Source organism: Pseudochaenichthys georgianus, chromosome 5 (genome assembly GCF_902827115.2).
Source record: "Pseudochaenichthys georgianus chromosome 5, fPseGeo1.2, whole genome shotgun sequence".
NCBI lineage: Eukaryota > Metazoa > Chordata > Actinopteri > Perciformes > Channichthyidae > Pseudochaenichthys > Pseudochaenichthys georgianus.
In genome coordinates, this window is record NC_047507.1 from 14,949,139 (window position 1) to 14,975,013 (window position 25,875).

The 25,875-nt window shown below is 41.5% G+C and overlaps 1 protein-coding gene across 2 annotated transcripts in view; it reads left to right on the forward strand.

Moving 5' to 3' along the window:
- iars1 (isoleucyl-tRNA synthetase 1) overlaps positions 1 to 25,303 on the forward strand; it is a 63,118-nt gene extending 37,815 nt beyond the window's left edge. Inside the window, exons 20-34 of one of the 2 annotated variants that reach the window (XM_034082683.2) lie at positions 244 to 364; positions 2,518 to 2,609; positions 3,006 to 3,083; positions 3,530 to 3,651; positions 6,865 to 6,967; positions 7,358 to 7,441; positions 12,596 to 12,770; positions 15,892 to 16,004; positions 18,155 to 18,250; positions 19,937 to 20,113; positions 20,374 to 20,494; positions 20,608 to 20,733; positions 21,701 to 21,844; positions 23,458 to 23,610; positions 24,163 to 25,303. In XM_034082683.2, coding sequence (XP_033938574.1) covers positions 244 to 364; positions 2,518 to 2,609; positions 3,006 to 3,083; positions 3,530 to 3,651; positions 6,865 to 6,967; positions 7,358 to 7,441; positions 12,596 to 12,770; positions 15,892 to 16,004; positions 18,155 to 18,250; positions 19,937 to 20,113; positions 20,374 to 20,494; positions 20,608 to 20,733; positions 21,701 to 21,844; positions 23,458 to 23,610; positions 24,163 to 24,245 — 1,788 coding nt within the window. In that variant the 3' untranslated portion in view covers positions 24,246 to 25,303. The remainder of the gene's footprint in view (positions 1 to 243; positions 365 to 2,517; positions 2,610 to 3,005; positions 3,084 to 3,529; positions 3,652 to 6,864; positions 6,968 to 7,357; positions 7,442 to 12,595; positions 12,771 to 15,891; positions 16,005 to 18,154; positions 18,251 to 19,936; positions 20,114 to 20,373; positions 20,495 to 20,607; positions 20,734 to 21,700; positions 21,845 to 23,457; positions 23,611 to 24,162) is intronic. The other variant, XM_034082684.2, reaches the window with a different exon arrangement.
- Positions 25,304 to 25,875: the final 572 nt, after the last annotated feature.

Here is a 25,875-nt window from a genome sequence, read left to right on the forward strand (position 1 = left end):
AAACAGGCAGATTCTTCTCAAAGGGTGACTGCAGTAGCTAGTAATACACTACACATCTAAACATATCAATGTTGACACCTACAATCAAAGAAAGTAACATCTGCTGCAGCTACATGAACAACCTGTCCCCTTGATTCCCGTCATCTGTCTTAATCAGTTATAGTAAATGGCATAAGATCCTGTTGTTATGTGTGTCGATTATACGTGTTTGTGTGTGTTCAATCTTGTGTATGTTTGCGTCAGGAGGATCTCATTCAGTTCCTGTACAATGAAAACACGGCAAAGCAGAGCGACAACATCATGGACAAATGGGTTCTGTCCTTCACACAGTCCCTCATCCAGTTCTTCAAGGCTGAGATGGACGGTGAGACAGACATCCTCAAAACACACACACTCTGGTGTTATTATTTGATATAGACAATGACTAAGACATTACATTACATTACATTGCATTTAGCTGACGCTTTTATCCAAAGCGACTTACGTCGACCAACAAAATACAAACTTGAAGAAATCATATAAGTACATCAGGTTTCATAGAGCAAAAACATTTCAAGTGCTACTCAACTGGCTTTAGGTAAGCCAGTCCTTTATTAGTATATTAAGTGCTTTGTTAATAGTTCTATCGCTCGAAGTGGAGTCGAAAGAGATGAGTTTTCTGTCTGCGCCGGAAGGTGTGTAAGCTATCTGCTGTCCTGAAGTCAATGGGGAGCTCATTCCACCATTTTGAAGCCAGGATAGCAAACCCACGTGTTTTTGCTGATGGGAACTTGGGTCCCCTTCGCAGCGAGGGTGCAGCGAGCCGTTTTGTTGATGCAGAGCGGAGTGCACGTGCTGGGGTGTACGGTTTAACCATGTCCTGGATGTAGGAAGGGCCAGATCCATTCGCAGCATGGTATGCAAGTACCATTGTCTTGAAGTGGATTCTAGCAGTTACCGGAAGCCAGTGGAGGGAGCGGAGGAGCGGAGTGGTGTGGGAGAATTTAGGAAGGTTGAAGACCAGGCGAGCCGCTGCATTCTGGATGAGCTGCAGAGGTCGGATGGCACATGCAGGTAGACCAGCCAGGGGGGAGTTGCAGTAGTCTAGGCGTGAGATGACGAGAGCCTGGACCAGAACCTGCGCCGCTTTCTGGGTCAGCTGGGGAAGTATCCTCCTGATGTTGTAAAGCGTGTATCTGCAGCAGCGGGTTGTAGCAGCGATATTTGCAGTGAAGGACAGGTTGTTATCTAGGGTCACACCCAGATTCCTTGCAGTCTGAGTCGGGGAAACAACAGAGGTGCCGATGTTGATTGTTAGGTCAAGAGTGGGACTTATCTTTTCCCGGAAGGAAAAGCAGTTCAGTCTTGTCAAGGTTGAGCTTGAGGTGATGATCAGACATCCACTGAGAGATGTCAGCTAGACAAGCAGAGATGCGTGCGACGACCTGGGTCTCTGAGCGGGGAAAAGACAGAATTAATTGGGTGTCGTCAGCGTAGCAGTGGTATGAAAAACCATGTGGGCTAATGACAGATCCGAGCGAGTTTGTGTACAAGGAGAAGAGGAGGGGACCAAGAACAGAGCCCTGAGGGACCCCTGTAGTTAATTGACAAGGGTCAGACTCGGACCCTCTCCAAGTTACCCTGTAGGTACGGTCTTTGAGGTATGAGGTGAGGAGGGAAAGTGCAGAGCCTGAAACTCCAAGTTCTTGGAGAGTGTGAAGGAGGATCTGATGATTCACCATGTCGAATGCAGCAGACAGGTCCAAAAGGATGATGACAGAGGAGAGGGAGGCTGCTTTAGCCGTGTGCAGTTCCTCAGTGACAGCAAGGAGGACAGTTTCTGTGGAGTGACCTGCCTTGAAACCAGACTGGTGCGGATCCAGAAGGTTGTTCTGATGGAGATAACAGGAGAGTTGTTTAAAGACAGCGCGTTCAAGTGTTTTAGACAGGAACGGGAGGAGAGAGACAGGCCCGTAGTTTATAACATCAGACGGGTTGAGAGTGGGTTTCTTTAGGAGAGGGTTTACTCTTGCCTCCTTGAGACTGTTTGGAAAGTGACCAGAAGTTAGAGAAGTGTTGATGAAATGGGTGAGAAACGGTAGAATATCAGGAGCGATAGTCTGAAGGAGGTTTGAAGGGATAGGTTCCAGAGGACAGGTGGTAGGGCGGGCAGAGGTAATGAGGGTAAGAACCTCACTTGGAGAGAGAGGGGAAAAGGAGGTTAGTGTGTGGGTGAAAGGAGGGTCCAGCGGTGAGTAAAGGTGAGTCAGAAAAAGAAGAGCGAATATCATCAACCTTTTTTTCAAAGTGGTTAACAAAGTCGCTTGACTAAGACAATAAGAACTAGGCGTAGCACACCATATTGCCATTGCGATGTGTTTATGCTTAATATTCATTTTGCAAGACTTTATAACTATTTAGCTGTCTGATACCAAAGGGAATTATCAATGATTATTTGAGTGTTTCAAAATTAATAACCTACAGACTCGGCATACCCACCACATTTATTTATTTAATTAACTTTATATAATGTTTCAGCGTACCGCCTGTACACTGTCGTGCCTCGCCTGGTCAAGTTTGTGGACATGCTCACCAACTGGTATGTGAGGACCAACAGACGCCGACTGAAGGTGAGAACACAGCTCCGAATTAGTGCCTGTTTAGAGTCAACATTGTTATGTAAGGCAGATGCAAGGTGCAGCTAATGACTCAAATGTATGCAGTCCCAGGATCTGATGAGTCGCATTAATGCAGACGATGCTTCTTTAAAGTTGATGTCCTGTATCTTTAGTTTTTGATGTTGTTTTGTTAAGCTCATACACATAGTTAAAGGGAAAACTGATTTAAGCTACCCCTAAGTCTCTTCATCGTCCGCAGATATTTTGTAACTATCAGTTTGTGGCACTCCTGGTCAAAATGTGGTCTAATTGAATTGGGGATACATGCACTGATGCGTGCTCAGGCACTTTTATCTATTTACTGTTCCAAGGGGACTGACTCTTTGTGTATGTGCGTGCACTTTGTAGGGAGAGAGTGGCACTGAGGACTGCCTGTGGGCGCTGGAAACCCTCTTCAGTGTTCTGTTCTCCATGTGCAGGCTGATGGTGAGTCATACTGTGTGTGTGTTGTGGTTTTGCTTTTCTGTATGCAGAGCACTAAGAAATAATGCTGTTATGGAAGAGGTGTGCATGCATGGCGATGAATTATGCATGAACAGTAGGAGTTTTTATTTATAACACATTAAAGATGTTTGCATGTTAGGCGAGATGCACGCTAAAAGCCAGTTAGCCTAACCTGGATCAATACGGATCAGCTGTTTGCTGCACAAATTAATTAGCCGTGGTTGAAATGGAAGGGAATTACATTAGAAATGAACTTGCTCTGGCAAGGGTGCATGACCTTTTGCGTCATTAAGGAAAAATAAATACAGTAAAAATGTGTTTTTTAGAGCAACAAGGAATGCATATTAAATACAGTCCAGAGCATCTACTAATCTTCTCTTTTCCCCTTTCTCTTATGTCTACTTACTTCCTTCCATTATTACCCTCAGGCTCCTTTCACACCCTTCATTACAGAGATGATGTACCAAAACCTGCGTCACCTCATTGACCCAGCCTCTGTGGAGGAGAAGGACAGCAGCAGCATCCACTATCTCATGCTGCCCCAAGTCAGGTGAGAGAAATCTTCCAACAAAGCAAAAAAGATCACTTATATTAAAAAGACAAAGGTGGCCTGAGAATTGTTGCTAACAAGTAGCCGAAAGTGGAAATTGTGAAAGTCAAGGGCATATGAGGGGGACAGAGAGTAGAGAACGTCCTCTTCTCACTTACAGAGCTGAGCGTTCCCTCTGCTCCCACGCTCCAGCTCGTATCATTCCTGCTCAACTCAGAGCCTTCACACCAGTACATATTTAATACAGCAGAACATTGCTTGGGATAAAGATATGTTGTACATTCTCATAATGAGCACCTTTTGTAGATACAATAGAGTGGTGCAGTGACGAGTCCTAAAACCCGGAAGTGAGTTAGCATTTTACCACTACCGGTTCCCTCGTCTCAGAGCCAATGGGATTTCTCATAGGACTTTGGAAAATAGCTGGAAATAAGGTCTGTGGTTGACACACATTGAAGAGACGCATCACGTTTTGATCTACGACATTAAATACATCAGCAGTGACCAGTGTTTCCGCCAGACCAGGGCTGAGAGGGCGTCCACCCCGAGAAGAGGAGGGGGGGGGGGGTGCTTGAATTTTGACTTGAGCCGTCCCTTATTATAGATACTGTCTTTTTACATCAGTGAGCCGGATCATTTGGCTCGGCTCTCTTAAAGCGCCGGCTGTTTCGGCACCCAAACGGCTCTTCATGTTACCACAGTTTACCACGGAGCCTCAGTTTCGCCACTGCGAGGCTCCGGCGCTCGCAGCTCACGCGCGTGCTCCACTAAAACCCCCCCGCTCATCGCGTCCAAATCGCGCACGTTCCGTGTTGTCCTGTAGGAGGCACCTTCGATGTCGGGGAAACGATCTTCAATACTCCGAAAAGAATCCCACCAGACTCCTTTGCCCCTCCAATAGAAGGATGTCCTTGTCCTTTTTCCTTTTCGTCATTTCAAGCGATAAAAACTCGATCTTCTCTCGAATTATTAATATTTTTGGACGCCCTCGGCTCGCGTTCAGGGCGTCCCGAGCTGAATAAGGGCGTCAAATGACGGCAAGACGCCCCCCTGGCGGAAACGCTGGCAGTGACCCCACTGGTGATTTTTGAAGAGTTTACGTGTCTGAAAAACTATGGTTGTCAACAAGTGGCTGAATAGGACTACAGAAGTTGTCGAGGACGTTGTATGTCATTACGCCGAACACTAACACTAACTTTGTTTTCCCCTGTTCTGCTTGAAAGCAAGTACCTGCGCTCTTGCAAACTGTTAAAACAAACGCTTCAACTTGTACAATTATCGAATTATAATCGAAAATTATAAAAGTAGGGTAGACATGTGGAGATTATCCGGCTGATCAAAATGTGCATTCATCAAATAGATTCGTTGTCCACAGACCTTATTTCGATCTATTTTCCAAAATCCTATCGAGAAATCCCATTGTTTTTTCGTCGATGGAACCCATGTGCAGCTTACTTCCGGGTGAATACGTCATCCCTGCACCACTCTGTGTAGATCACATGTAATGGAAAACCGAGGTGATGTGGTTTAAAAGCTCCCGCTCCTTCCCGCTCCTCACACGGTAAACCCCCCTTTGTGTTAGCGCCTTTCCTCACAGGATATCCACTACTGGTTCAGAGCCTAATCCGTTTCAGCCAGAGTGCATGGCCTTACTTTACCCCAATTTGATCACACTGAATTCCTCAAAGAGTAGAAAATGTTGAAGCTGCAGAGTCCACAGCAGTGGTTTCTAGATAACGGCAGGCTTCACCATTTATTCCCTTTAACACCTGCTGTTCACTGCTCTCTGTGTTGTCAGTTTATACTATACCCTTCTTATCAAAGGTTCCATTTTAATATGTATGACCATACCTGTCCTCTTATATGATTGATTGGTTCTGTAGATAGAGATGAGAGTAGTTTCTGAGCAGATTTTCTGTTCATGTGTCAAAAAGATGGCTCTTTTTTCCAAAGCAATACGGAATTGGTTCAAAGCAAGAAGACATACGTGAAAAATACATTGAAATCTTTGTGCACATCCTCTCAAGTTCTTTCCAAAAAGCAGCTTAGCCCTATTTGTATTTTTGGCTTAGAACTGTCGATACCTTCTTTTAGAGCGTCACAGGTGATGTAGGGAACAGTTTGTGCTTCATTAGAGCAGAAATATACACAGCAGTGCACAGGTCTTTCCTTTTTCAGCCCTGCAAATAGATCTTGTTCTCAAATATGATTCACTTTAATTACTTCAGTAAAATGTGTACCTTGGTGGCTGATCAGTTCTCTATAATGCCTGAGAGGAATTTCTAATTGCCCAAACTTAATTGCATCATCTTTAACTAAAACACAAGTTCTGACATGATTAAACATCCATTTGATTTAGCGTAAGGAAAATAGTTTATGTAATGGTTCATATAATTCCCCCTGTCACTTTGGCAGCGCTCGGTGCTGCGGCTTTATTAGCCGCCTGTCCTTCCTGCTGCCGAATGGGACTACTTCACCCCCCTCCCAAAGGTCAGCCACCAATCAAGCGGAGGAAGAGCTGCTCCTCAATCAGCTCATTAAATAATTGGCTCTCCCTGGAGTCCTCTCCTCTCTCATTTGACTGCACTGTTGTGTGCACACATGGAGAAGCAGACTGCTGGAGTAAAAGAATGAGCGTAGTGCACGTACACACACACACAGTCTGTGTTCCTGCACACTGTTAAGGCTAATATAGCTATTATGCGTGATTAGTGGCTGTACAGCTCTAATTTGAATTCAGAGGTGGAGGTCTCAGTGTACCTTATTAGTGGATGCTCCGGAGTTAAGCCGGGGGTTCTGAACTCTGTCTTTATTTAGATGAACCTTGTAACCTTCTATTATACATTTACCTCAACAGAATAGCAATTTAAATTTCTAAACCCCTGAAAACCACTGGGGTGTCCACTGCCTGCGAGTTATTGCAGAAGTGCACCTACATTCCCTAACAGTGCCCTGAAAGTTTACTATTTTCTCAGAATACAAAGTCATTTTCATTTGAAGATCGGTTAGTTTGAAAGAGGTTCGTCTCATTCTCCTTCATCAACATATTATAACAAGGCAGCTCGGTCAGATGACACCAACTGGTTATAGTTTTCTCCTTCATGATCAACCTGCAGAATTAAGAGCATATTCAAATGCTCATACCCAGGTATTTTAACACTACTTAGTTTTCAGCCATTGTCAGATTTGCATGTTTTCATCTCTGTTTCTCAGGGAGAGTGTGATTGACAAGCGCATTGAGAGTGCCGTCTGTCAGATGCAGTCTGTGATCGAGCTGGGCCGAGTGATCCGGGACAGGAGGACCCTTCCCGTTAAGGTAAATCATTAACCTTACTCAAACCCTTCATACAATCCAGTGTAAAAGGTGGGGTCAATTAAAACTCTTGTGTTTTTGTTTAACACAAAAGAGTGTACATTTCATATCTATGAAATAACCAACACATTACTTTCTTAGTGGATCCCTGTCAAAAATGATGGTTATTTATTTATGTAAAACAGATTAAAAAAAAGCCTTGAATATATTCCTTTGAGTCGTTTCTGGCTTGCAACTATCAATGTTAGTAGCCATTGTTAGCTTAAAAACTGCAGTCAAAACCTTATATAGATTGAAGTGTATCTGGATGTGTCGGTTTTTATTACAACGACCCTATTTGTGTGTCTTGGTGCTGCAGTTATTGACCCGCAGTAACACTGGTGTGTATTTCAGTACCCATTAAAGGAGGTGGTGGTTATCCACCAGGACCCAGAGGCTTTGAAAGACATCCAGTCCCTGCAGAAATACATCCTGGAAGTAAGTAAACCAAGGACACTTTTTGTCATGTATATTCTGTGATCATTTATCTGGTCTTGAGTCGCCTTGGTATCACAGTGTAATTTCACCAGTGTTCTGCTTCACCGCAAGAAGTGCATTTTCTTCTCATCTTCCCTTTAAGTGTTTTTATTTTCTTCTGTTGACTGTGCTTTGATCTAGTTAAAAAGAAACCTCTCCTAGAACCTTGTTGACATTAAAAAGCCAGTGTACTTGACAGAGGGGATGTACAAAAGAGAGAGCATATCTTCACACAGCGTTTGTATCTTCAGCTGTAATTGAAATGTCTGTGCTTGGTTTCATTTAAAAGGGGGTGGAGCAGATGCCTCGGAAAATGTTCTCACATTTGATCTACTTCAATTGCCACACATTCTAACTCTTGATCAAATATCAAATGCAGACACAAGCAGCACATGGGAACTCTATATTACTGTTAATGTGTCAGTCATTTGAGGCATTTAAGTGCACGCCAATTTTCACTTCACAAACAGAGGCATACAGTGTTTCTTTTTTCTATATTAAAATAGTTTTTATAAAAACAAGAAATAGGTTTCAACGATGTCAAATGCACTTTCTGTAACATTTAAGACTTAATCAGTGTGTAATTATGCACCAAAAAGTGAAAATGATTTACAAAAGAGTGACGGGTGAAGTCCGAAAGACTGGAAAAATGTCTTCTCAGGCAGACTAATTGTTATAGCCTTCAGTGCAGGAAGCCATTAAACTGACAATATCCCTTTGTCTTTGATTTTCCACCAACAAAGCTAAAGAATTCAATGCTCTTCCACAGATAACCCCACTACTCTCTTAAAGGAATGGTCCACTCATTAGATAATTAATCAAAACTTCAGTATTTAGTGAAACGTTATGTTTAAACCATACCCTGAAGAAATCAGCGATATTCCCCGGTAAATAATGATTTTATAGCTCTTTTTATCAAGACCTGTATATTCCGTCTGGCCGCCGCCATGTTTGCCATTTTCAGTAGTCACGTGATGGTCGTGACGTCATCCATGCGTTCACTTTGTCAACACACGGAAATATGGTGGAGTATTTCAGTTCGGACTCGTCAGCAGAGGAACAAGTTTTGACCAATGTGAAGAGATTGGATGGGGGAATTCATCCATACATATCAGTATTACAATACGACACCCTCTGTCCTAAAACCCTCACATCGTACAAGGAAAAACTTCAGAAGAAAACCCACAGTTTAAAGGGAACATGGGAGAAACCTCAGGGAGAGCAACAGAGGAGGGATCCCTCTCCCAGGACGGACAGATGTGCAATAGTCGTGCCGTGTGTAAATTGAAAAGATAATACATTTGCAACATAGGTAGTCCAAATGTTTGTAAATGCATGTGTGTATAATGGGAAGATGATATAAGATACTATATGTATGCATGTAGTACCACCCTTGCTAGCGATTCCCTCTCTAGTTTAGCATACTCAGCTTCGTTGTCCCTGGCCATAGAATCACGATTTTATGGGGCCGGAAAAAACTGGGGTAAAATACACACTAGCCGGTACTACGCTATATGGAAAGGCCACCAAAAACTGTCCTGGCCTGGACGTTAAAACGGGGCTAGCCGCTGCAATGGAAATGCGCTATAACATACCTTATTCTTACTCCGAGCACTACTTCTGCTCCTCCGTCGCTTCACACTTGCAGAGGGCGATTTCTCTACTGGCCGAACTGGTGTCCTGGTCGGTGATGACACCAGAAAGACCGATGGTACTGCATCTCCATTGAGTAATGGTTGTTCTTTAAATCCCATGTTATGTTTGATCATACTCTCAGAGTAGTCGTCCGGAAATGTGAAATGTTCGCTGCATACATGAGCCTGTAAATCTCTCGGTTCGGGCCGGCCACATTTCGCTAGCCACTGCCTCTGAATGTACTTCTTATGCTTACCTTTTGGCAACAGATGGAACCGAGCATTCCGTGGATTGTTCCTATCCGAATTATGGCAATATTTCGCGATACAGTGAGGCATATTTGAAGAGAGAAACTACAGTAAATAACATGGAGATCAACGTGTCTTCGAAAACCAAACGCATGGATTACGTCACGTCCGGGAAATGGCGGCGCCCACAGTGTTGATGTTATTTCGGTATATAATCAGTTTAAAATCACTGATAATGTCAACGGATTAAAAAAAAAAAAAGAGAGACTGGCAGAGACTGGTCTGTTTTATCGGATGATAATTTTTAAAAAATGAGTGTCATGAGCATACCATTCCTTTAAGTAAGGATGTGCAAACCTTTTTGATGCTTTGCCTGGACATGAAGCTACCTTTGTTCTCTCTGAAGCCAAGTGAAGTCTAAATAGGTCCCAAGCTGAGGAATTACTAATGAATTTTAGATGGAAAATTGATTATTTCTCTTGTTCCCATATGTTGCTGACCAGGAACGTTGACAGAACATATAGAGATTAAGGATTGGGTGCGAAAATGGCTTCTGGTGCAACCTTCTGTTGGATCCTGCAAGATTAATCATAGTCGAGCCACTTCTTATCTCTCACTCTGTTTCATTTCTGGTGAGGAAAACATTTAACCTTGCCGGCTTCTAGCTACTCTCCAGTGAACAAGGTTTATTTGACCAGAATAGAGAGCAGTTTAAGGTCCTGCTGCCCAGGGAAGAACCTTCAAACTCTCTTACTGTTGATGTCGTTTAAGTTGAGCTGACCATTTCAAGTAGGTGAAGTCTGGATTCAAGCTTTCACGGTGGCTTTTAGTTAGATCATGTTATTATTATTCTATTATTATTACCGGCAGTGGCTCAGTTGTCCGGCAGTGGGAGCCGTAGGGTCGCCGGTTCAAGTCCCCGAACAGACTTAAAATATGGAGTGTGGACTGCTACTTGGAGAGGTCCCAGTTCACCTCCTGGGCCCTGCCGTGGTGCCCTTGAGCAAGGCACCGGACCACCTCCCATTGCTCCCCGGGCGTTGTACAATAGCTGCCCACTGCTCTTACTACTAGGATGGGTTAAATGCAGAGAACACATTTCACTGTGGGTGTTTCTCAATGTCAAGGAAGGATGCTCCAGAGCCACTATTTCAAGGATGCTACGTCATCGACTCCCGCCGAACGACTGTTCCAATGTCCAGGCTCCTTGTAATTCTACCGAGCCCGGCGTCCTTCGTAGCGAGACATTTTGATGCTGCACATGTATCCTCCGGTCTTAAAATCCCCACAATGCTTTGCGCACGGATCAATTTCCAAAATCTGTGGTGGAAAATGTAAGGCGGGGCCTCTCATATGACGCACATCTGCACACTTGCTAGCCTGTTCCATTCTTCGTTCTCCGAATGCCAGGAAGGATTCTTGCTTAGCTTCTGAAGGACCTGACTCGGAAGACTTGTCCTACCAAGGAAGCGTCCTCGACATTGAGAAACACCCTCTGTGTGCTCTGCATGTGTGACCATTAAAGAGGGTTTCATCCCTCCAATTCTATCTATCTTCTATCTATTAAGCTAGGTAACATTCTTTATAAATTATTACCGCTTATTTTGCTTCAATGTGCACCAAGTGGGCATCTACTGTTGTCTGCTGGCTCTCTGACTGGTTGATTTCACGGCTGACTTGCTCTCTGAGTGAATTCGACTTTTGATTGTCCCTTCACAGCACATGTCTGAAGCAATTACAGTTTTTATTTTGATCCTACAGGACGTAACTGAGCACTAAGGCTAGCTCAACTTGTAAAGAGTAGTGGATACCATTAGCATTTATTTCATTGGTTTGAATACTTTAATGGAACAGTGCTGAAGTCTTAAGTAAGATACAAAAAGAAGATACATCAACTTGGCATTTCAAACCAAGCAGCAGCAAATCCTTAATGCTGCCGTTTACATTTGTATTGTCTATTTCTTGAGGCAAAACATGAATTTGACAAATTCTCTCACATTTGAAGGGAAACAAGTAGATTAGACACAAAATGGGATTAGCAGTTAGTGGTCAATGACCGTTTACATTTTAGCTTTGGTCAACTCTTCTTTACGGACAAGCGTTTTGATGACTCCACTGTCAGCTGAGCACAAGATGTTCATTGGGAATATCAAATGAATGTCTGTTTTATATGAAAGCAGCCTGTATATAATGTAATGTACAAACATCTCTACTATGCAAACAAAGACATATATGCCTCCAAGATATAAATGGTTCTTTTTTTTCACCCTTGCATTGATTCACTCCTATTTTCACTAACCAAGCTCAGCTCTAACCAGAGGTTGAAAGAACGGTTTCGAGCCCACTCTGCCCTGAAGTGTATTATTGAGTCCTCTTCTGGGGCTTAGCTATGCTCTCTGTCAGCGAGTCAACTAAGCTAAAACTCAGTGGCACGCTTCAGTTTGGTTGACTGAGAGAAGCTGTGCACGGCCGGCCAGCGTGAGCGTCAGTATTTTGGATAACTTTAGTATCTCTAAAGCGTCCCCAACGGCTCACAGACTTCTATCTCCATTTAGATTGAAAAATGAATCGTACTGGAGTGAAGTATTGACTGAATAGAAGGAACATCTTACAGACTTACTGTTTGATTTCATAGAGTGAATGACTCTGTAATCAATTATCGATTGGGTCTTTACAGTACATGCCCAGGGTATTTAAAGTGTTGATTACTTATGTTTAATCTATTATTTTTTCTGTTTAGTTTGAATTTAGTTTTCCATTAAGTTCAGTTTTGAGTTAATGTTCAATATAGATGAACAGTTTTATAAATGCAAGCAGTTTTATTGTAACTAATTGCATTTGGTTGGGGTGGACATATGTGGGTGCAGGAAGAGCTAAGTAAAGTTTAAACTGGACAAATGCTGTCAGATCCCTTAACTTTCACGCTGATGCCAGGAAAGCTTTGTCCATAAGCTAACTTTTGGGAATAAAATGGTTTCGCAGCATCTAATAAAAAACCCAGAGGCTTATAAGTACTTGTATGCATAATTTATATCCCTTTTAGTTGTGCAATGCACATTACAGTTTCAGTTTAGTTAATTTGTTTCAATTTTTTGTAATACTTTTGTTCATGTTTGTATATACAATAGTAGCCCAGTTAACTACTACCCATTGGTATATTTGGGCTTGTCACACAGGAAACAACAACGCTGATTTACCTTTTCTAAGACATAAGTTGTATTTTTCCCTCTAGGAGCTTAATGTCCGACAGTTGACGCTGTCTACGGACAAAGACAAGTACGGCATCCGTCTGAGAGCCGAGCCCGACCACATGGTGCTGGGCAAAAGACTGAAGGCGGCCTTCAAATCCATCACCGCCTCTATCAAGGAGCTCAGCAACGAACAGCTGGAGGCCTTCCAGAAGACGGGTATGGCTGTGTGCTCAAAAATAAAAAGACGTGATCTCATATCTTAAGAATCACATTTGGGGGCGCAAAGGGAAGTCCCCGAGCCGTCGGCACCCTAGTGTATTTCACTTGTTTGTATTAACATGAGACAAAACTGCATATATTATCTTCATAATTGAAAACCTACAATTATTTTTGTGTAATAATTCTTCATCAATTACTTACAAAAAAAGGAACCATTAGTTGAATATTTGTCAACCAAACAATAAATGAGTAAAGAGTAGTAGGTGAATGTTAGGATATTACACACAATTATACAAAATTGTGTTGACATCGTATATATTATTTCTAGGGCTGTCAGTCGATTAAAATATGTAATCGCGATTAATCGCATGATGTCCATAGTTAATCGCGATTAATCGCACATTTTTGATCTGTTCTAAATGTACCTTAGAGGAATATTTTTCAAGTTTTTAATACTCTTGTCAACATATGAGTGGACAAATATGCTTTATGCAAATGTTTGTTTATTATCATTGGAACAATGACAAATATTCTGCTGAATATTCTCAACACAACAACCTGGAACCTCTCTCTCTCTCTTAAACTCTCTCCCAACCCTGTGTACTTCTTTGCACTGAGCCAGTTGCTCAAACAGACAAGCCTGTTTACAGTTGTCGGCGAAATGCCGCTCCTCTGTCTTCATCTTCAGTCAAAGCATGAGACTGAAGTTCCCACTATGGGTCAAAATAATGCGCTGTGATGTGCAGTCGACACGTTGGATGCGATCCGAATGATCTAACGCAGCCCCTCGTCCTCCACAATGTTAAGCTGTAGCCACCCATTTAGCTATCGCTGTTGTTGTCCAGGCGTCTCCCCGGCAAACTTTCAAGTGTGGTCTGCCGCAAGCGAGCGGTCAGCTTCAGCTGGGTGCTTGGCTTGCTGTTTAAAACACATTTTTTTGTATCCATATCTCTCGCTAGAATCTTCCACCATCCAACTAACAACAACAACGTCAAGCCTTTGGGCTCTGAAACTACGGGGCGGGCCGAGGACAAATACACATGCGTTAATCGCACGTTAAAATAATCAGTGGCGTTAATTTTTTTTGTTATTAACGTTTTAACTTGACAGCCCTAATTATTTCACCAAAAATTCTACTAGGAATCCTTGCATTGAGGTCTGGACACAGACAGTCGGGCAGTTTATCGTCAGAAAGTAAACCCTAACCCTTTTGAAACTGTAATCAGAGCTGGAGTATGGATCAAAGCAGTGCAAGGTATCCTGTCTCTCCAATTATAGAGAGACGAGGAGAGCCCCCAGAGTCTCGGGGGAAGGAAGCAGTGGAGGTCAGCTGGGTTGTGGGAACTTAACATTTCCAATTTGACTTCCAGTTTGAAGTCTAGCCAATTGGAAGGGAAAAAGGAGGATGAGCGAGAAGGAAAGACATAGATGTGGTGGAGGATGGTGAAAAGAGATGGAGAGTGTAGGGAAACTACTGCTGTGGAACCAAGTAGCATTACACTGACTCAGGTTCACAGGAGAGATGGGATGTTTGAGTGCACAACACCTCCTTTCTAAGATGCTAAACTGTATTATTTATGTTGGATCAAAGGTATGGAGCTTGCTGGAAGTTTGACTATTTGAGCAAAAATAATGGAAGCAGGGGAAAAAGACTAGTCTTGCTCTATCCGATGGTAAAAATTATCATACATATGGGAGAAATATCTGGTAACTGGTCAGTCATCCACCCATGGAAAAGCTCACACTCACTTTTAACCTTTTTGAGCCATTTCTAGCTGAGAATCTGTGACACAAAAAAAACCTTTTAGACTAGAGGGGGCAATTTGGCTAGCAACTGATTGTGTGTTCAAGGCCATTTGTTGTATTGCCCATTATTCCTTAGCAGTACCTTTTGATCCCATCATTTTGATGGTCAGAGGAAAAAGAGGTTAAGAAAGAAGGTGGAGAAGAGCAGAGAAGCAGGGAAGGACACAGGAAACCAAAGCATGGAAATAAAAGATTAGAGAGAAAAAGGAGTGACTGTTTCACCCAGCCTCTGGGGGTGGAGAAGTGAAGTGAAGTGGAGAGGAGAAAATGGTCACGGTTCTTAGTCAGAACACAGATGTGAGTAATTGCTGCCACTGGCAAAATGATTTTAAACCTGACTACAATGGGTTTGCTGTAATGTTTAAAAGTTCAGATCTGGCCGGATGACTGAAATGTAAGGAATCACAACATGCGAGCAAATACTGATCCAATCCATAGCTCATTCAAAAATAAAGCCTTGGCCTGCATGTTGTTAGGAGAGCACTTAATTCAGTTTTATTGGCTGTAATTGAAACCATTTCTAGAATTCTTCTAAAGAGACAAACACCAAAATAAAGACTAATTTCACACAATCAGTTGGCAATTTATTCAAATCTAAATAGGAGAATTGTGGGACACTAAGTAGTTTATCATTACATTTGCATTAATGTCTGTTGTCAGCATTGATTGAATTATAATGGCAATCAATATAAACTATTTTGGATGCCTTTTCATCCTCTTGAATGATTGATTTTCTGGTATAAGACTGGTCTGGTGATATTATAGATTTTCACAGGAAAACGTCTGAAAAGGGTTTTACTTGTCTAGTTGAATTTCTATGCTAATTTACAATTTAATTATTAAGTATTAAAGTGAATAGGGCTGTGGGCAATCTTTCTAATGATCAATTAACCAACCAATTATTTTCTGGATTTTCCTTTTTGTTTATATTTCAGAAAAATGTCCATCCCAAGTCATAAGTGATGTTTTTTAATGCATTGTTTCATTAGCCCACCACCCAAAGATATTCACATAAATATGGGATATAAATTAAAAAGCAAGTTATCCACATTGTGCCAGGGCTAAAACAATCATTGTTACTTGTCTTTTTAGCTATTATTGCATGAAAAATAACTTCAATATCTATTAGTTTATCAAAACAAGTAGGTATTTTGAGGAATAGACTTGATGCAGGGAGTGATCTGAAAAACATAATAGTGTCATCATTGTTATTAAACATCCAACTGACTTTGTATGTATTTATTTATTATTGCATTTTCAGTACCATAACTTTGGATTCGCACATTTTAAAATTGTGGTTTTTAATTTGAAGGATCCATCACGGTGGACGGCCATGAGCTTCATGAGGACGATCTGAGGCTCATGTACAGCTTTGACCAGAGCTCTGGCTCCGCAACACAATATGAAGCGCACTCTGATGCACAGGTACGCTCTATGTTCCTAAATACATTTGATTTCTCATTTTAGATGTATTATTTGACTTCAATGAACTTAAAGAAACAATGACCTCATATGGTGCATTATAACAACCTGTAATGAATCCTAGTCAGTGAGGGACTGGCAATTATGAAGTATTATGATACTTGATCTTATAATTCATTATGAAATGGTTCAAATGTATTATTATTGTCATAATGCATCATGAGTACTTATGTGTGCTTATAACAATGATTATACAGTGGTATCAGCAGGTAATAATGCATTATGAAAATCGGCATCCATGATTATGGATCGTATCGTGACTTAATACATCTTGTGGACCAATCATGTATTTTTATTATCCAGAAACTGGTTATGGGAAATGTGTAAATGTTATTTGTTAACACCCATGAAAAGGTTTAGAAATACACACACACACACACACACACACACACACACACACACCACACACACACACACACACCACACACACACACACACACCAACCACACACACACACACACACACACACACACACACACACACACACACACACACACACACACACACACACACACACACACACACACACACACACACACACACACACACACACACAGCCATAGCCATGCACAACTGATGAGTCAGTCCTTGTCGTTGTTATAGCTGCCATTAATCTGTAGTTTGAGGGTTTGTCAGTGTTTTTGTCGGTATTTGTGTGTAAGCATTTTGTTTTTGAGGTGTTGGCAAACTGTAGATGACACACACACACACACACACACACACACACACACACACACACACACACACACACACACACACACACACACACACACACACACACACACACACACACACACATATACAGTACATACCCCCTTTCTCTTTACTGCTACAATACTATTGAATAGATCTTGCTGCAAAGTGTATTGTAACCTTATCTGCTGCTCCTGCACTAAGCTGCCATATACTGTGAATGCATGTATATGTCTTTACTGTGAGTGTGATGTATGAAATAATTTCACGACTAAGTGGAAACCAGCATGTATGCGTTTCCCAGAGGCTCTCTCTCTAATCAGTGCTCCTCCAACCGTATACACACCACACGGCCGCACCTTAATACCAGTTTACTGAGCTGGCGTTTTAATTCTCGCTCGCTCGCACCGACCTCCCAGCTCCCATCTGTCCGCCTCTCTGTTCTTTCTCTTTCTATTCATTTTGCTTTTTGTGTACTTTACTCTGTCGCCCTGTCATCTCCCTCCCTTCCTCCCATGGTGAAGTGTTTGAGGCTGGCAGCAGCCTTACACAACGTGACACTCATTTTACTTTAGTGACTCACACAGAGTACAATATTGTCGCTATTTCTGCCGGGTTGTTTCTTCATCACTTTTAACTTTGAACAAAAAGTCTAAGACAGATTCATTGCTCTGTGGATTTTACCCTCTTTTCAAATAAATAGTTTGTAGCCTGTTACTGAGGGAGTTTGGTTACTCATGAGGGAACATTCTGTCACTATCTGCTAGCGTTCTGTCAGATACATATTGCAATATATGTGCAGTAAGAGCACACTGTCTGTTGTTACAGTAACTGAAAGGTTAAACCTTAACTTTATCGTTCTGGATTTGAGGTCAACAGGCTATTTTTCCCAACTTAAAATGGACTAATGTTCAAGCTTAGCTGGTTAAAAAAATCAAACAATATTCAAACATCTTGATAAAAGTATACCTCAGTATTATACATTTCAATTCGCCCAAATATTAGAACTTAATGTCGGAATTGTGGGCAATTGTGCTCATATAAAAAATCTATCCTCCGGGCACACACTTATTTGTTGGAACCCTTTTATTTTAAATATTTTGCTAGTCGTCAGGAATCCATACATTTGGTATTTAAACATTGTATTTAAATGAGAACATGCAGGATATGACCTTCAAATATGAGCATATGACATGTTGATTAAGGCAGGTACATTTAAGACCCACTCCCCTCCTCAAAAAAATAATAACTTTTAATGGGTAATAACCATATATACAGTCTATGGTAAGAACAGTCTATGGTAATAACAGGTCAAATGGAAAAAACTAAAGTTTTCTAAGACTGTGATGACTTTTGGGATCAGTTAAATGTTTTGCTAAGACCCTCCTTTTTTCTTTCAGGTCCTGGTGCTGCTGGACGTCAGCCCCGACCAATCCATGATGGATGAAGGCGTCGCCCGTGAGGTCATCAACCGCATTCAGAAACTACGCAAGAAGGTGGGACGATTATTTCAGGAGCACTACTAGCTCTGGAAACTAGAGTGACACACTAATAGTGAATTTTACAATCTAGTGTCTAATGAATAAAATATGACGTATTAGAAACTGTCGGTCAACACGTGTAATCAGAGCTGAGGCAGCTTAAGGAGTGCTGCACGGTGAGGAAGACAGTTAAATTGACTGAGTACAAGAAGCATTTAGGAGCATCAGGGCTGTAAACACTTCTGACACAAACTGTGTGGTATTTTTAAGTATGATGACAGCCTGCAGATCCTCTAATGGAATATTTGTATGGCACTGCATACTATTAATAATTAGAACCAAATATTATATAGCTCTGGTCAAAAATACTTGAACCTTTTCAGGAGGTTTATTTACCTTGTTTCCTCTGAATACATTTCTCCCGATATAATATAAAAGTAACCTTATGCCTCAATTATTTTTCAGTGGCCCTTATCCTAATGTTTCCTAATCCCTACCACACACTCCTAACTCCCCGTATGTTTTGTCATCAACAACATGCAAACCCAGCATAGTAAATGTTTTGTGATGTGTTATTTAGTTTCATTTCCCTCCCTTTGGGCACCCCGTGCTGCCCCCTTCCTCTTTATGTCCCATGCTAATTTTGTCAGGGCAGTTTTGAAATCTTTCCACTGCAGCGTCACAGTTAGAAGTTTCTCCATCATAAGGCAGGCTTAATGGAAGCTTAATTACAGTCTGGCCCCTTTCAGATTCTAATGTTGGAGCTTTGAAGTGGTCTTGGGAGTAAAGACGGATTAGCCCCTTGTTTTCACAAGCAACAAACCGTTTTTTCCGTCCCCCTATAGCAGTGGTGCGCACTGGCTCCCAGCCAGGCTAAATTCCTCCAGTTATTTCAAACTGAGATCTGTTAGGAATTTTCCAACCTGGGGATTGGAATTATTTTAAAACAATTCTACCACATGTTTGGTAGTAGTTTGAGGGTTTGTCAGTGTTTTTGTCGGTATTTGTGTGTAAGCATTTAGTTGTTGAGGTGTTGGCAAACTGTTGATGACACACACACACACACACACACACACACACACACACACACACACACACACACACACACACACACACACACACACACACACACACACACACACACACACACACACACACACACACACACACACACACACACACACACACACACACACACCCCCCTTCAGGGTAGGGTCAGTACCTTGACTTGGCAGGAAAAGCCTATAAACCTTCCTCCATTGATTGACTGCTCCTCTGTATCTAGCTAACGTTACTCCTCCGCCCTTGAGCCACATACTGCAATTGGAGTGTGTGCATGTTCGTGTGTACTTTACAGTCAATACCATTTGTGTGTACGGCTGTGCACACTGCAGATTAGGATGAGATCAATGTGTTTGAATGTGTCAAGGTTAGAAGAAGCTGTCAGCACACATTGCCAAAATAGAATGGCATTCATCCAATAGAAAATCTCCCCTTGTTCCCTTCTGCCTTTATTTTTTCCTACACTGTCTGTGTTTTACTTTTTAATCTCCCCGCTCCCTTCTTTATGTCGGCCTTTCTATCGTTTTTTACCCATCCCCCTTACATCCTTCTTTCAGGTAATTGTTAACATCATTTTCAGATTCTGAATAATGCTTAGTTAAGTATTTACTACCTGTGTCTAAATCCTTTGAATTACAGGGTCATTTGGTGCCTTCCGATGAAATAACTGTGTACTACCGCTGCCAGCCAGAGGGGCAGTACCTGGGCTCTGTGATTCAGGCGCACACTGACTTCATCCTAGCCACCACCAAGGCTCCCATGATGCCCTTCCCTGTCCCTAAGAATGCCACTGTCATTATCGAAGAAAAGACTCAGGTATAAGGACACAGCCGGGTTTAACATGTATAAAATGGGCTGGTAACAGATAATGAGGGTTATGATAAGCACAACACTTTGGTGTGGAGTTGATTGATTATTATGCCCAAATTGTCAATTTAATCTCATGTTGACAATGTCCCTCTTTGTAATCCCTGTGTAACTATTAACTGAATGTATTTGTTGTACAAGTACCTCTTTTTTGGTTTAAATAAAGAATGTCAGTATGTTTTGGTCATATTCTTGTATTTGTGTTGCAGCTGAAGGGATCAGACCTGGAGTTAACCATAGTGAAGGGGTCTTCAGCCCCTCGCGCTCCTCTAAAGGGACCAGCTTGCAGCTACGTGAACATCAGGGTGAAGGTCAACAATAAAGAACAAGGTAAAGCGAAAAATACAATCAGTTTTTCCAGCCAGAAATGTTTTTAAAGAATATGTATGTAATGTTAAAGTGTTGCTATGTTGCTAATCATGTCTGCCTGGTTTCCTGTTCAGAGGGGGTGGTGCTGTTGGAGAACCCCAAAGGGGATAACAGACTAGACTTGGACAAGCTGAAGAAAGTGTGCAGCAGCATATTTGGAACCAATAACACCCAGCTCAGATTCTTCAATAGTGGCACTGGTAAGGACTGGGTTTGGCCATAACTGCAGCGAATCACTGTTATCGTAGTAACACCTGCCATGTCATATTACTGCTGACGAAATGTAGCAAAAATGTTTTCAATAATAGTTTATCAAAAAATGTAAAACTAAATACTTAAAGGTGGGGTATGTAATTTTGGAGAAACCAGCTCGAGTGCGCTAGAATTTGAAAATACACAACCGGAAAAATCTGCCACTTCCTTAGAGAGCCCCTCCTCCAACACACACGAACGCGCACATGACCAATGAGGGCAAGAGATAAGTTTGTGCACAGATGGAAAGCTGACAGGCAGGTAGGCCATCCAGTTACTTTAGCCGGCTCAGATGATTGGTCATGCTTTTTACAGTACTACGGCTTCCACAGATGACATTTTGTTATGTATTTTTTGTCAAAGCACTTAAGATATTCATTGCTATCGGGATGTTAAGAGCATTCCATGGAATATAACAAAAAGTGTATCTTGAGCCGGTGTCTCAAACTCACCTACCCCACCTTTAACTAAATACGTAAAACTCTGAGTTAAACACTTTTATGAAGTAATGAATGTAAAGCGTTGTGCTTTTTTCTGTATCATTTCATTAAAACGTTATGTATTTTTATTACTACATTTTCTATTACTACTTTTCCCACTCACTTTTGGAATTTTCCTAATGCCTATATATTAATAATAGTATGTGATAATAAGAGCAATAATTCATCCAGTGTTTGTGTGTGTAACTGGACTCCTGGGCCAGCTAGCTTAATCGACAACACTACCTATTCAAACTGAGAACCTTCTTTTCAGCTAGCCAAATCACTAACTTTTGTAGTTAAAAAAGAGCAGCCATTGAAGTTAATGTAAATCCAGATACTGCACTGCAGACTAGTGTAGCATTAACATCTATGTGACAGTAGGTAAAGTGTTTAAGCTGTCAAGCTAATCACCACCATTTGTTTTTTATTACAGAGTTGACGAGCAAAATAGACCTTCAGGCGTTGAGCGGTAAAACTTTGTCAGTGACAACAGGCTCCGCCCCTGGCCCCGCCCCCACCACTGACTCCCTCCTCTGTCCTTATGTTAACCTCCTGCTCTGCAATGCACAACCAGCTGGTGAGACACACACACACACACACACACACACACACACACACACACACACACACACACACACACACACACACACACACACACACACACACACACACACACACACACACACACACACACACACACACACACACACACACACACACACACACACACACACACACACACAACTGATGAGTCAGTCCTTGTCGTTGTTATAAGGCTGCCATTAATCTTTTTTAATTATAATCAATAAATCCCACGGAGAGACTAAAACTTAGAATGAAATTATACAGATACTGTTGAAATGAGTTTGTATATTATGGTTGCTGAGCTTTTATGATTCTCTCCTGATTTTGTTATGCCTATGTATTTATATCTTCTTTTTCTCGGGCTATATTTAATATTTCAAAAAATGTACTTTTCTTCTAAGTCTTGGTGTACCACTTGACTGTTTTGGCTAGATGGCTATGTGTTGTTTTAAGCTCATTACAGATGTGGCAGCACTATAGCCAGGGGTGCACATAACAGGTACGCATGCGTGGCAAAAATCTGAAATGCGTACCGTCACTTGTGTCACTAAGCGCTACTTGTGAAGCTTTTCCAGAGTCGGACTCCGTGTGCACAGACGGGGCGGGGCTGCTGTTAACGTCGGTCTGTACAACGGAATTGTGCCAAAACTACGCCAATCCGGCTGCGGAGGGAGACTCCCCTGTGCACATTCTGTGCCCCGCACACACAATGGAGAACTGCGCAAAATCAGCTGATCACAACGTTCACGGCATGCCCACCACCGCATCCACCCCCCCGTTCCCGAAATAGGCCTACTCCGCTAGCACAAGAAACCGTTTTGTAAATATATGTTGTATGCTTGATGTTTTACGACTCAAACCATAGAGAACTTGGGAACTTGATTCACTGATTAATGTGTTTATTATGCTTTTCTGCCCTATACTCTGCCAATCTCATGGATGTACAGTAAATTTGAGGCTGAAGCCAGAAATCCCTTAACTGAGCCATGGACAAATATTGGAAATAGGACAAAACATTTAGCCTGGCTCAGTTCAAATAAACAGTCCAACATGTTGTTTTTGTACAGATTATAAAGCATCTGTGAGCTTTAGAGCCTGGCCATCTTTTTGCTGTTTTCATTGTTAACATTTCACTAACCAAGTTCAGGTTGTAACTAAACTTGTTTAAACTAAAACAATCCATCCTATTTAACATGTTGATCATATCAGTAACAGTTACTAGAAACTGTAATTCTAAATAAATGTGCTTAGGTACTCTGCACCACTAGAATCAAGTCGACTCATTGTGTGTTGGACTGTGTACTGGAGGAAATGTACCACAATCCAGCTTTATCCTTTAAGTCATCCACACTCAAACCCTTTCACCTTGCCCTTCTGACCCGACGTCTACCAATTGATCAGCCTGGCTCTCACTCGCACTTCCTCTCTTTTTGATCTATTATTCCTGCTCTCCTTCTCCTCCATTTTCCCATGGCTGGGGCTTAGGCTTGATACCTTTCCTGGACTTGTGAACAAGCTTCACTAACAAGCCAATGATTTCTTAATTTGTTAAGGAAGTGTAATGTCTGGTTCACTTCTCTTCAACACTCTTCCTATTTCCTCCAGAGTGCCAGACAGGAGAGGTGGGCACCCTCCTGCTGCTGAACCCAGTGGGCCAGAATGGGCTCGACTTCTCGGGCCTGTTGTCTGAGGCTGGGAAGGTGTTCGGCCTCCGCAGCAGACGGCTCAAACTCTACCTGGACGAGGACCTGACCCAGGGTAAGATGAAAGGATGGTGCTTATCATATTGACTTCGGCAGCCACATAGATAATTCAAAACTGAGTTAAGGCCAATGTTTCTGGGCGAATAAACAGCAAGTGGATCATCTGATTTATGCCAACTCTATGCTTTTACATTAGATGAACATTTTACATAAATTTCACTTCACAAGTTGATGCTCATGTGCAAAACATGCACATGACGGTAACCTTTTAAATACCATTAATATCACTTTTACTTTACCCTACATGTGTTTCAGTTCTGTATAGTTCAGGAGGGTCATATCTTATTATTAGGTCAGTGAGAAAGTGGCTAATATATGATGGCACAATTTGGAATACATAAATTTACATAAACTTACAGCAAATTCTTTAATTACTTTTCAGGTTGAAATAAACTTACCTAACCTCCTAAATTGAGTAGTTTTGAAGCTATCTTTAGAGTTTTAATGAAAACAGAGTTTTTTTTATTTTGGAACATTTGTCCCCACCAACATTGAGCCATAAATACAAACTTTCTTTGTAACTGATTAATGTTTCTATGTTTTTCAGAGTTGCCAGCTGATTCATCAGTCAAATCTCTCGACACCAAAACTCTGTTTGTGAGAGTTCTTCCTACAACTGCCGAAGCATAAATCCAGGGGTGACATCTTTAGGCACATTTATCACAGATGGCCCATTTATCACAGATGGCCCACAGGTTCCCTGAAACAAGTTTTTTTTACCAGTCAAATCCCACCAACAGCCCCTTTGATGATATGCTATTTGTTTAAATCCCTTTGTGGGAATCCTGATGCAAAGCAGTCTTGTCTGTCAAGTTCACAACTGTTAATCCATGGAGTCACCCATGTCTTGAAATGTCTTAAGACGAATTTAAGCAAAACATAAGCGTGCCTCAAGAGATCACAGGATCTTCATGTGTTTTAAAGCATTCCAAGATGTGATGATCGCGCTAATGAATCATCGTTTTTAGCAGTTTATTTCCCCCGTACTGTTTTTAATTTGTCACCAATTATAAGTGACAGTTTTCTAAGAAAGCACAGTGTGTTGCTAGGCTATATTTATTCTGGACAGAGAATAGATTTACATAAATTCTACACTAGAAAGTGGATGCAATTCAAGAACAGAATAATTGTTCATACATAACAGCTAAATGGTGCCGCTGGATGGGTGTCAAAGTGTGGTCATGGAAACTGGAAATTGTGTGATGAAAGGAACACCTGACATTAAACTACCCAGAAAGAAATGCCAAGGGTTCATTTACCTCAGATTTTATTCAGTCTTGTTTTTAAATCTCTTCTTAGAAATTTAAATTCCAGGGAACTGTCTAGCTGTCAATATAACCAATGGACGTTTTTTGTCTTTATTATGTTAATGACAACAATTATGAAAACTACTTCTCTAAAAGGCTTACATGAGGTGAGCTTAGTCCAGGGTAATTATTGCTTTGGCTCATCACCGTGGAACCAATTTGGCCTATTGTGCTCTCACACAATTTTGAATTTGACAGATAAGACTATTCTGTTCACTGCTTTAGGAATCCTTTGACAATTATAGGGATTTCAAAGGTGACATTTATTTGCTGGCTGCTGTACCATAAGGACAAAAGGATTCTCTAATAAAAAGAGCAACAAATGGATAATATACTATGTAAAGTAACAAATGGAATAAATCAAAGGTGACTAAGAATCAACATGTTCTTTTTGTATTTCTGCTCATACCGCTGATTGGCAGGAAGGCATACATTATGTTTGGGACTGACGTCGCTGCATCTGATTGCCTCAGATGTTTTTACACACTCATGGTACTTTACCATGCAAAAAGTGTCAGCCTTGTTAAATAATTGGGACCTGCTTTGTCACAATAACTGTTTAAAAAAATCTACTGAAATGAATTGTGGTTTAACGGCAAATACGAGGGGATTTGGCAGTAGGAGAATGCACTGTCTAGTTTTTCCTGGTTTCATCTTAAATAAGCCTTTAGAAAGCAGCTACTCTGTTACTCTATCACTGTAGCAACTTGATAAACCCTAATTGTATATATTGGGCTCCTGGCATTCCGTTTTTGAGAAACATTGTGACGGTTGCTTTTTACCGTCTTATTGTTTGTGACCTAAGGATTGCTAATATCAACTGATGGAGTCATAAACATGCATGGTCCTTTTTCTAGTTTCATTTTGAGAATTGAAAGCTACTGTTTCATATGTCCTTTCTGTGGCTGACCCAGTAAATACATGGCCATGGAAAGAGACATTTATCATCCACT